Here is a 12,693-nt window from a genome sequence, read left to right as displayed (position 1 = left end):
TTTTTTACCCAATCTGATCCTGTGTATATTTTAAGAAGGCTTTGCCACGTGGAATGACCCAGACATGACCCCTAAAGCTACCAACAGCACCAAAATACACCACCATAAGCTTTCATAACAGACAAAAGAGAGGGAGAGTTAGCGTGAGAGTTTGTGATCAGGCTTTCGCACCAATAATTCCACCGTTAACACATTTTACCTGCCTCTCAAACCAGTTTTGTATCTAAAAGAAAAGTTTCAGTATAAATATGATAACGTGACAAATTCAGAAAATGAAGGCTACAGACTGTAAATCAAGCCTAAATAAGACTACATTTTAACTGTTAGTAATAGTAAACTGTGTCAGGTTCATTAAGCCTCCTAGTCAAAGGACAAAAAAAACAAATGCATAAGAGTCCAATAAAAATAAGAACCCACACATGCAGTGGATTTGTGTAGGAAAGGAAAACACACTGCTCAGGCTCCCGTTTACCAATTTTTAGTCTCTGTTATTGTCTACTGGCTGAAGCACCAAAGATAATGCGATTAAAGGTTTATTGGGGACAAAAGCCTCTTATGTGGATGTTGTTGTTGTCCAAAAAACTCATGACAGTGACAGTGTTCCCTCCTACAAAAAAATCATCATCTTTCAACACGAACAAATGAGCTAAAGCAGCCCAGTGAAAGAGAGGACTGAGTAATTCTCTTTCTAGCAGTGATGATGAGGACATTGACGATGGCGCAACACACACCACCACTGCTATTGGTGCTTCTTCTATGTACTCTATCTGTCAGTTCATCATTCCAGCCTGCCCTGGTGTTAGAAATGGCCAAGATTCTTTTAGAAAACTACTGCTTTCCTGAGAACCTGGTTGGGATGCAGGAGGCCATCCAACAAGCCATCAACAGCGGAGAAATCCTGCAGATTTCGGACCGAAAGACCCTGGCATCTGTGCTCACAGTCGGAGTACAAGGAGCGCTTAACGATCCGCGGCTGACTGTATCATACGAGCCCAATTTTGTCCCAGTGATGCCACCGGCGCTGCCGTCTCTCCCCAAAGAGCAGCTGATCTGGCTGGTGAGAAACTCTGTCAAGCTGGATATACTGGACAACAACATTGGATATTTGCGGATAGATCGGGTCATTGGGGAGGAGACAGCGGCGAAGCTTGGATCTCTGCTGAGGGACAACATCTGGGACAAAGCTGCTCAGACATCCTCATTGATCTTGGACCTGAGACATAGCACAGCTGGAGAATTGTCTGGAGTTCCCTTTATAATCTCCTATTTCTCAGACCCTGAGCCCCTCATTCATATTGACACTGTGTATGACAGGCCCTCGAATACAACAAGGGAGCTGTGGACCGTGCCATCAATAGAAGGTGAAAGGTATGGAAAGAAGAAAGACGTAATTATTTTGACCAGTAAGCGTACCGTGGGGGCTGCTGAGGCAGTGGCATATACATTAAAAAACCTAAAGAGGGCAATCACAGTCGGGGAAAGGTCTGCTGGTGGGTCAGTGAAAGTCCAAAAGATTAGGATCCCTCAGTCAGAGTTCTACATAACAGTTCCTGTGGCAAGATCAGTTAGTCCGATCACCGGCCATAGCTGGGAAGTGAGTGGTGTTTCCCCAACAGTCAACGCTATCGCCAAGGAAGCTGTCACAAAAGCCAAGTCCCTTCTGGCTATCAGGAGCACTATTCCAAAAGTTATGCAGAGTATCTCCGATATAATCAGGAGGAATTATGCTTTCACTGACAGAGTCCCAGCTCTTCTTCAACATCTGCAGTCCACAGACTTATTCTCTGTTGTCTCCGAGGAGGACCTGGCAGTCAGACTTAACCAGGACCTCCAGACTGTGTCTGAAGACCCACGACTGATCATCAGATATGTGCAAGACAATGCTGCTATTACAGAGGAGGATCCTGCGCTTGACAACCCCCCAAATGATTTGAATTCATTAAAGAAACTGGTCGATACAACGATCAAAGTGGAAATTCTCCCACACAATACCGGCTATCTCTGCATTGACAAGTTTGTCAAGTGGTCTGCAGGGGCTAAACTAGAAGAGCTCATGGCTAAAAAGATATGGGAGCCCCTCAAAGACACTACTAACTTGATTATTGATCTACGCTATAACACTGGTGGATCCTTTACTTCTCTTGCCCTTATACTGTCCTATCTGCAGGACACTACCCAGAAGCATCATTTTTTCACGATATATGACCAAATTCATAATACAACAACAGAATATGACTCTCTGCCTCGGATTATAGGCCCATCCTATGGCTCCAAACGTGGGGTTTACGTGTTGACAAGCTACTACACAGCAAGTGCCGGCGAAGAGTTTGCCTACCTGATTCAGTCACTCCATCGTGGCACAGTCATTGGGGAAATTACATCTGGTACCCTGATGCACTCAAAGACATTTCAAATAGAAGGGACAGATATTGCCATCACAGTCCCTTTCATAAACTTTTTAGACAACAATGGTGAATGCTGGCTAGGAGGGGGTGTGGTTCCAGATGCCATTGTCTTAGCCGAAGAAGCTGTGGATCACGTTCACGAGATTGCAGATTTTCACCAAGGGCTTGAGATACTCATAGAAAAAACTGGGGAACTGTTAGAAAACCACTATGCAATCCATGCAGTTGCACTAGAGGTCAGGAAAGTGCTGCTGAGCAAATGGTCTGAGGGATTGTACTGGTCAGTAGTTGACTTTGAATCTTTGGCATCTCAGTTGACTGCAGACCTCCAAGAGAGTTCAGGTGATCACCGCATCCATGTCTTCCACTGCGATGTTGAGCCAGAGTCACTTCATGACGTCCCAAAGATCCCAACTGCTGAAGAAGTTGGATATATAGTGGAAGCATTGTTTAAAATTGATATTCTGCCTGGTAATATCGGCTATCTGAGGTTTGACCTGATGGCAGATATAGAGGTGGTAAAAGCCATTGGGCCTCAGCTGATAAAATTAGTGTGGAGCAAGATAGTAAACACAGATGCCCTTATCATTGACATGAGGTACAACACTGGTGGATATTCCACAGCAATTCCCCTCTTGTGCACCTATTTCTTTGATGCTGAACCTCTGAGGCATCTTTACACTGTCTTCGACCGCACCACAACCAACATGACAGAGGTCATGACATTGCCTCAAATCAGAGGTCAAAGGTATGGGCCCACCAAGGACATCTACATCCTCACCAGTCACATGACGGGGTCAGCAGCTGAAGTGTTTACCCGCTCTATGAAGGACCTGAATAGGGCCACAATCATTGGAGAGCCAACAATTGGAGGTTCTCTATCAAGTGGAACCTATCAGATTGGGGACAGCGTCCTGTACGCCTCCATCCCTAACCAGGTTGTGTTGAGTGCAATCAGTGGGAAAGAGTGGAGCATTTCAGGGGTTGAGCCACATGTTATAGCCCAGGCAAATGATGCTCTTCCTGTGGCACAGAGAATCATATCAGCAAGGCTGAAGAAAGATCAAGGAAAATAGATCTTCTTGTTGTATTCTGAGTATTAGTGAAAGGTGTACTATGCAGGATTTGTTTCTAAAAAAACAACGTACTCATGCATAAGTATTCCCTCTCAATCACCACTTATGACCCACTAGAAGTGTGTCGCGGCCTAGATTTATTATTTCTTCAAATTTTCTGTTTTTGGGACATTATGTGCATGTACCTTCACAGCGCTTAGGTGAGGTTGGGGTTTTATAAAAAAAAAAAAAAAAAGCCCAACCAAATACTAGACTATAAGCAGCAAATAAAGCAAGGTGAACTGCCAAATGAGAGTGAATCTGGGGTTGGCTTTTACTTTCAATTTTGCTAGTGAACGTGTAAACAAACAGTAACCAACAATCCTGCATAGTATTCCTTTAATTTTCTGGTATGTAGCCCCCACTTCAATTTCAAAGTCCAATTTATATGTGTGGCATGTGTAGCACTAACCAGATACACGGTAAATACAATTTAATAATTGAGTAAGGTATTTGATAATTACTCCTTAAAGGCAGTAATGTACCACATAGCTTTTCTTGCAATTTAATTATTTTTTTGTCTGGTTTTGGTTTAGAGTTTTAGAGTCCCTTATTCCTTCAACGGTTTCAGAGGCCTTTTCACAAGAAAGGAGAAAATAATCTTTGTACATTTTACATCAACATAGGTAGCTTTAATACAAAATGACAATCCTCCACAACCTGTATCTTTTACATTTATGCTATACCTCCCAGAATCCCAGGCAGTTGTCTCCACCTTTGAATTTATTGGTACTTTTAAGGTGTTAAGCTGATGCCTTCATCCAAGGGACTTGCATTAAGTGTTTATGGATACAATATAAGTCTCATTACAAGAAGGAATTTATTTGCTGTGGTTATAAACAAACCTCAAATGTACTTATCTGTCCCGGCATTAAAAACACTAAGAGGATATATAGTCTGATAACCCACGGATATTACAACAGCCTTGTTCCAGTGGAGCAGTAGCTTAAGTACTGTGAATATAACAACTGCTTATTAATAATACACCAAATATCATTGTTTCTTGAATTAAATTGCACTGTTTTTATTTATATGATGACCTTATAACTCCCCACCCGCATGTATTCATTTATATCATGTAAAGTTGCCTTTATTTTGCCTTTACATACATATTAAATACCATGTGTTTATCCAGTACATATTCTGTTGACCCATGTTAATGTATGAAATTATTTAATACATATGTAAATGTATGGTGATGTATTTCATTATGTTAGATTGTAATTTCTTGGCTTAATTTCTTGATTGTTTGCTGAAGTTCTTTGCACTGTGTTTTTTTCAGTATGCTGTAATAATGTTTCACTTTTTCTGTTCCTTTACAAAAATGCACCAGCAGAGGGCACAAGTATCAAACAAACCTAAACAGAGTCTTGCTGATCACTTCAACACCATTACAGTGGGGAGTCATCCACCACCAACTGAACAACTGCTATTAAATGTGTACCATTTATGAGACAATAAACAAATTCAGTGGTTATTAGTGGAATTATATTTGATTTACTTTACAGGCATTAATCGGAATATTCCTCTTTGGCTATGAAAAGTAAATGAGATGCTTTAAGTTAAATGTTTAATTAAATGGCAATCGTGAGTTCTCACATGCTTTATTTTGACATTTTCTCCTGTTTTTATCTTCAAAAATGGCACAAAAGTCACACACTAAAGATTCCACTTACAAACACTGACACCAAAAGTGCTTAATGAGTGAACCCACCAACCTTAATCCCTTTCTCGTCATTTGTCAAGTACAAAGCTTGCCTTATTTGACACAGGTAGCTTTGGATAGGTATTCAAAATACCTTGTGTAAATTTAAGACGATTATCTTTGGCAACACCTCCTTGTTACTACACACCTTCACGGCTAGGCTGTTATTGCCTTACAGAAGCACTTGGGATAATGCGTTTAGTGGTTTATTGTGGGGCAAATCCTCTTACGAGTGTGTTAACAGAAACCTTGCAGCCAAAACAGTGCCATTTGACAAAGCACCTCTCTGGAGAAGGAGGCTTGGCTCAACAACCTCCACTTCCCATCTACTCACTTTTTGTTTGACTAAACTTAACAAAAATGGCAAAGGCTATTTTCCTGTTGGCACCTCTGCTAGTTTTGGGGAATGTTTTCTTTATCCATGCTGCGTTTGATTCCAACCTCATCATAGATATGGCAAAAATTGTCATGGACAATTATTGCTCACCAGAGAAGCTGCAGGGGATGAAGGAGGCAATTGAAGCAGCCAGCAGCAACACGGAGGTTCTCAACATCCCAGATGCTGAAACCTTGGCAAATGTTCTCAGTGCTGGAGTCCAGACCACAGTCAGTGACCCACGCTTGATGGTCTCCTATGAGCCAAACTACGTCCCTGTGGTTCCCCCGAAGATGCCCCCCTTGCCCCCTGAGCAGCTCATTGCCGTCCTACAGACTTCGATCAAGCTTGACATCCTGGAGGGCAACATTGGCTACCTGAGGATCGATCACATCCTTGGGGAGGAGGTCGCTGACAAGGTTGGCCCTTTGCTCCTCGACCTGGTTTGGAATAAAATCTTGCCAACATCAGCTCTCATTTTTGACTTGCGCTACACTGGAAGCGGAGACATCACAGGACTCTCCTATATTGTGTCTTACTTCACTGAAGCCGAGCCTGCACTTCACATCGACAGCGTGTATGACCGTCCCTCAAACACCACCACTAAGCTGTTTTCTATGCCTGCACTCCTGGGGCAGAGATATGGTGTTACTAAACCCCTTATCATCCTCACCAGCAAAAACACCAAGGGCATTGCTGAGGATGTCGCCTACTGCCTCCAGAACCTGAAGAGGGCCACCATTGTGGGCGAGAAGACCGCTGGGGGCTCTGTAAAAGTTGATAAAATCAAAGTGGGCGACACTGACTTCTACATTACCGTGCCAACCGCAAAGTCAGTCAACCCCATCACCGGCTCCACCTGGGAGGTTACAGGTGTGACCCCTGATGTGGAGGTCAATGCAGAGGATGCCCTTGCGACTGCCATCAAGATTGTCAACCTCCGTGCCCAAGTTCCAGCCATCATTGAGGGATCAGCAGCCCTGATTGCCGACAACTATGCCTTTGAAGATATCGGGGCTGATGTTGCAGAGAAGTTGAGAGGGCTACTGGCAAATGGCGAATACAACATGGTTGTCTCCAAGGAAAGTCTGGGGGTGAAGCTGTCTGCTGACCTGAAGACCCTGTCTGGAGACAAGAGCCTGAAGACCACGAGCAACACCCCAGTCCTTCCACCCATGGTGAGTCCCTTGTACACAAGATTAATGGGGTTTGGTTCTTTAAACATTCTTAATAACATTCTTATTTATTGACAGAGCTTGAAATGCTCTAGTATTCACAACTTTTCAAAAAGTATTGAATACATTGTTGTAGTAATGTCAGGTAGATGACCAATGAAACATGTTTTTAATGCTTCTAAAGTCAAATTAAAAGAGAAAATTTGGCAGTACATTGGGTAAACATGTTTAGTCTATAAGGGATATGATATCAATAATACAATCTGGAAACATTTGTAATGTTCAGCAATTCAAATACATTTAATAATATGTGAAATACAAGTATATGTAGGTAATCTGCTGTTTATTTATTTATTTTAAGTGAGACTTATTGGCCATGCTTACAATCCATGTGTTGACTTGCCGCTTCTTCCTCTCCCACAGGATTATACTCCAGAGATGTACATTGAGCTGATCAAAGTCTCCTTCCACACTGATGTATTTGAGAACAACATCGGCTACTTGCGCTTTGACATGTTCGGAGACTTTGAGGAGGTCAAGGCCATCGCCCAGATTATTGTTGAGCACGTCTGGAACAAAATTGTCAACACTGACGGTTTGATCGTTGACCTCAGGTGGGTGATCCTGCTCATGTAGCAAGTCAAAGCTTCTGTCCAAAATGTCATGTGTCCATTCCAAAAAGCAAATGCCCATCAGTCCATGATTAAATAGAGGTGACTTAGTTTGCAAAAGTATTATTGTTTAAATAAGGATTTATCTCTTTACTTAATGATCATCTACATGTCATTTTAAAATATGGACCACCAACAGATAAAGAGGATGAACTAATTTGAAGATAGCTTCTTACGTATAAACCATGTTGTCAAGATATACTTTATCAATGCCTGTACTTATGCAAAGTTCATTAAGGATAATTTAATTATTATTTTTTTAATTGTCTGCAATTGTTTTGCAGGAACAACATCGGTGGCCCAACAACAGCCATTGCAGGCTTCTGCTCTTACTTCTTTGATGCTGACAAGCAGATTTTGCTGGACAAGCTGTATGACAGGCCGTCCGGCACCACCATCGAGCTCCGAACCCTGCCTGAACTCACTGGTAATTTACAAAAAAACCCCCTAAAAAGTCATTATATTTTACTGTGTATAGCACCACAGATTCCTGTTAGCAACAGAGGTAGCAGCTAGCTGGTAATGTTTTCTCCGGAGGTGGCAGAGACCAAAAACAAAGCTAAAAGGAATGTTATATTGGACTTATTTCGCCAGGTGTCGAGAAACATGACTCCAAATGAATGCTAACATTGCTCTGTATCTGGTGTGTCTGGGTGTGTAAAATTAGCAACTGCTTGCTAACAACTTTAGCGGATCATTTGAAAAGGTCACCAGTGTTTTGTTTCCACTGTGTTTCCATTGGACCCTTTGGCCCAAAATCAGTTACATGAAGGCTCAAAAATACAAGAATAAAGGTGCATTTGACCTTTTTAAGATGAACTGTCCTATTAGCCCAGTAAGCCATAAAGCTGTCTGGATTATTGTCCATATAGTGATAGGTCTTTAAAGAGACAATTAACCCCAAAATTAAAAATACACTCTCACCTGTTAGTATTTATCAGTCTAGATTGTTTTGGCAGAATGTTGGAGATATCGGCTGTCGAGATGTCTGCCTTCTCTTGAATATAATGGAACTGGATGGTCCTCAGCTTGTGGTGCTCAAAGCACCAAAAAAAATACATTTGAAAACTCAACAGCAATGTCTCTTTCCTGAAATCATGACCCAGTTACTGCGTGACCAGTTGCCAGTTGAAAATCCATAGACCTTGTTGTGAGCAGTTTCATGTAGGAACTATTTTCCTTCACCAACCCAACTTCACCCACTAACTGCATCATCCCGCAAAATGAAGCCTGCATTTCCTTATAGACGAGAGGTTTGGGCTCATGACGTAAGATGTAAACATTAATGGTGTCCTCCTCAGCTTAGCTGTAGCATTAGCTAGCTCAGTGATGCTAGCTAAGGTAGCAGTAGATTCATGTTTCCTTCTGCATGGTGATAGGTTTGCTGGGTGTAGTTTGGTAGAAAGAAAGTATTTCCTACATGAAACTGCTCACAACAAGGTCTGTGGATTATCTGGAGTCACCCTGTCACGATTTTTGAAAAGAGACCTTGCTGTTGAGTTTTTCAGATGGATTTTTTTGGCACTTTGAGCACCACAAACTGAGTGCCATCTAGTTCCATTGTAATTGAGAGAAGGCAGACATCCCTACTGCTGATATCTTCAACACTCAGCAACTCACACCAATACAATCAAGTTTAATAAATAGCACCACCGGTAATATGAAATACGTGTAGTTTTGATTTTGTTGTTTCTTCAAAGTTGTTTTTAAGGCAACTTGGTCAGCAAGACAGCTTTATCTCTGCAATGCTTATCTGTTTTCTGCAGCCTTTTGAAGGGAGGCGTGATTGCTATAACATTGCTTCTACTTGTTAGTCACCCTTCATCTTTTTCTTTACCTAAATAATTTCCTACCATTTTCACTATCCACCCATCATTTCCATGTCTTCTGCCTCAAATTGTTGGCATTGTCCTGCCTCCCTCCTCTTCCCCAGGAACAAGGTATGGCTCCAAGAAGAGCCTGCTCATCCTGACCAGTGGAGCGACTGCTGGCGCCGCAGAGGAGTTCGTCTACATCATGAAGAAGCTCGGCCGTGCCATGATCATTGGAGAGACCACTGCCGGGACTTCCCACCCACCCAAGACTTTTGGTGTTGGTGAGACTGACATCTTCCTTAGCATCCCCACCGTCCACTCCGACACTGCTGCCGGGCCAGCCTGGGAGGGAGCTGGCATCGCACCTCACATACCTGTCGCAGCTGACGCCGCCCTTGAGACCGCCAAGGGCATCCTCAACAAGCACTTTGCAGGCCAGAAGTAAACCATGTCCTGAACAAAACCAGGGGGTTTGCAACAGTCACTTTTGCTTTGGCCAAATAGTTTCAAGATTTCAAAACTAGACTGGTCTAAGAAGTAAAGAATGTAGATTAAGTACAAAGTACAAAGTGTAATCTGTTGTTCATTATGTCAAAACCTAAGCCTTTTTAGCCTGTTTGTAATGTAGAGCAAAGGTTCGACAGTAGGATCAACTTATAGGTATTATTTCTGTTGAATTTTACTGACTGCTGAAGGTTGTAAGAATGAATGGTGCTGAGAAGCCGATTGTTTTGTGTGTCAAAGATCAGTTGTAACATTAAAACAACTTTAAAAAATTACATTTTTGAGAAATCACATTTAACACAGATTAAGCACACACCAAAAATGCTTTCAAACTATGTTTGCGATTAATGAATTATGTTAGATTTTTGGATTTGGGACCTTTTGAAGTAATACACTTATTGCTCTGAGCAGCAAATCATCACACGATGTCCTCATTGTGTACGGGAAAAACTGTATGCCCAGTGGTGAGACACAATAAAAAAGACAACTGAAATATGAAAGTGTGTGTCATGTTTTACATCAACAGAGGAGGCATCACACAGACATGAAAAATCTGTATTTATCATTACAAAAGTCCTTGAATATACTGCGTAGGCTATCTATTCTACACTGAAGTGCAGGTAGTGCCCTTTATAATTTGATGCAGTTAGTTACTACATCATTAACCAACAGCTGTGAAGAGTAAAGAGAAACAGCACATTTCTTTTCGTAATGCTGCTAAATTGTAGCTTTAACTTGCCAAAAATGGAATAACATTACAGACTTTGATATCTGTACCGCAACAGACAAAGTCTTGGTACGTAAAGCATTCATTCAAGAGAGAAACAACATCAAGACTGAAGGTGAACTGTACAGCAGGGACAATTTGATTTAGGGGGTGCTCTTGTGTCACAAGATTACACTGAATTTAAAGGCAATCATATCAAGGACTACTGGACATGTGAGTCTTTGGTGGATGACAGTTCAATCAGGAGATACAGAAGATTGTAGTAAAGATAATATCTAATAAAGAATATTGTGATCGAGGGACTTTGAGCGACAGCAAGATAAATCCCCCCATGGAGTCCAGACATTGGTGGCTGATGTCTCTGAGGCTGCTGACTGCTGAGGTGGATGAGGCCGATGAACCCGTAAAGACTAGGTGGTGATGTGGAGGAGGAGGCCGCGCACAACTGCAGCATGAAGGAACTATGGTGAAGAAAGAACCATATTTAAAATGAGAAGCAGTAAGATGATAGGCTGACAGAGAAGGTGTGTCACCGTGCCGATGAGTTAATTGACCCAGACAATGACACCTAGAAATAGTAAGTGAGAATGTGTGCAAGAAGTGAACAACAGGGTGAGAAAGAACACTTACAACCTGAGCATGAAAAGTATTGTCTTCCTGACTGAACTTTCATTAGAGCTTCATCTTCAGAGGTTGGAGTCATTTAAGTTGTGACTGATGGGACCATGTTGATTGGAACAAAAAACAGTCTCAAAAGAATTTTGATCCCATGTTTTAAGAACTTGTCATGTGGTCCTGAAATACAACAAGGAAAATAAACTAAAAAGAAATACACACAAGAACCAGAGGTGGGACCAAATTATTGTTTTGCAAGCCATAAGTAAGTCTCAAGTCTTTGCACTCAATTCCCAAGTCAAGACTGACAAGTCCCAAGTATTAAACTTTGACTTTCAAACAACCCAAACAAGACATAATGCACCATTCAATAATAGTAATGTCAATATCAGATTTACAATAATCATGAACGCTTTTTTAATTTCCATTTATCTTTTGAAAACAAAAAAAAGTTTAAAAGTTACTTACAGTCAGGTCCATAATTATTTGGACAATGATACTGTTGTCATCATTTTGGCTCTGTACACCACCACAATGGGTTTTAAATGAAACAATGAATACCTGCTTAAAGTGCAGACTCTCAGCTTTCATTTAAGGCTTTTTTCAAAAATGTAGTATGAACCGTGTAGGAATTACAACCATTTCTTCACACAGTCCCCCGACTTTAAGGGCTCATAAGTATTTGGACAAACTAACATAATCATCAATTAAACAGTCAGTTTTAATACTTGGTTGCAAATCCTTTACAGTCAATGACTGCCTGAAGTGTTGGACCCATAGACATCATCAGATGCTGGGTTTCTTCCCTGGTGATGCTCTGCCAGCCCTTTACTGCAGCCGTCTGCACTTCCTGCTTGTGTTTTGGGTGTTTTGCCCTCAGTTTTGGCTTCAGCAAGAGAAACGCATGCTCAATTGGATTCAGGTCAGATGATATGACTTGGCCGTTGCAGAACATTCCACTTCTTTGCCTTAAAAATGTCTTTGGTTGCTTTTGCAATATGCTTCAGGTCAATGTCCATCTGCACTGTGAAGCATCGTCCAATGAGTTTTGAAGCATTTAATTGAATCTGAGCAGATAATGGTGCCCCAAACACTTCAGCTTTCATCCTGCTGCTCTTGTAAGCAAGACAAGACTTCACTAGAATAAATACAGAGGGTTTATCACAAGATGCAAACCATTAGTTAGCCTTAAAAATGGAAGGCCAGATTAGAGTTTGTCAGAAACCATCTAAAAAGCCTGTACAGTTGGAACAGCATACTATGGACAGATAAAACAAAGATCAACTACCAGAATGATGGGAAGACAAGAGAAGGAAGAAGGGAAGGAACTGCTCATGATCCAAAGCACACCACCTCATCAGTGAAGCATGGTGGAGGTACTGTTATGTCATGGCCATGTATGGCTGCCAGTGGAACTGGTTCTCTTGTATTTATTGATGATGTGACTGCTTACAAGAGCAGCAGGATGAAAGCTGAAGTGCTTGGGGCTACATCATCTGCTCAGATTCAACCAAATGCTTCAAAACTCATTGGACGATGCTTCACAGTGCAGTTGGACAATGACCTGAAGCATACTGCAAAAGCAA

The 12,693-nt window shown here is 41.7% G+C and overlaps 2 protein-coding genes across 2 annotated transcripts; both read left to right on the top strand.

The window, feature by feature from the left end:
* Window positions 1-716: 716 nt before the first annotated feature.
* Window positions 717-3,622, top strand: irbpl (interphotoreceptor retinoid-binding protein like). The gene has a single exon (XM_033612083.2). The coding sequence runs from the start codon at window positions 806-808 to the stop codon at window positions 3,479-3,481; it is 2,676 nt and encodes an 891-aa protein (XP_033467974.2). The 5' UTR covers window positions 717-805; the 3' UTR covers window positions 3,482-3,622.
* A 1,850-nt stretch (window positions 3,623-5,472) lies between these two features.
* Window positions 5,473-10,265, top strand: rbp3 (retinol binding protein 3). The gene is made up of 4 exons (XM_033610751.2): window positions 5,473-6,779; window positions 7,200-7,390; window positions 7,732-7,874; window positions 9,381-10,265. Exons 1-4 carry the CDS (start codon window positions 5,586-5,588, stop codon window positions 9,704-9,706), a joined length of 1,854 nt encoding a protein of 617 aa, XP_033466642.1. The 5' UTR covers window positions 5,473-5,585; the 3' UTR covers window positions 9,707-10,265.
* The last annotated feature ends 2,428 nt before the right edge of the window (window positions 10,266-12,693 follow it).

The sequence above is a fragment of the Epinephelus lanceolatus genome, chromosome 21 (genome assembly GCF_041903045.1).
Source record: "Epinephelus lanceolatus isolate andai-2023 chromosome 21, ASM4190304v1, whole genome shotgun sequence".
Classification (NCBI taxonomy): Eukaryota; Metazoa; Chordata; class Actinopteri; order Perciformes; family Serranidae; genus Epinephelus; species Epinephelus lanceolatus.
This window is presented reverse-complemented; position numbering and strand designations above follow the sequence as displayed.

Coding starts and splice junctions, on each gene's coding strand:
- rbp3 (XM_033610751.2), top strand. CDS start 5,586: ATGGCAAAGGCTATTTTCCTGTTGGCACCTCTGCTAGTTTTGGGGAAT. Junction 6,780..7,199: donor CCCCAGTCCTTCCACCCATG/GTGAGTCCCTTG, acceptor CCTCTCCCACAG/GATTATACTCCAGAGATGTA. Junction 7,391..7,731: donor GGTTTGATCGTTGACCTCAG/GTGGGTGATCCT, acceptor ATTGTTTTGCAG/GAACAACATCGGTGGCCCAA.
- irbpl (XM_033612083.2), top strand. CDS start 806: ATGGCCAAGATTCTTTTAGAAAACTACTGCTTTCCTGAGAACCTGGTT.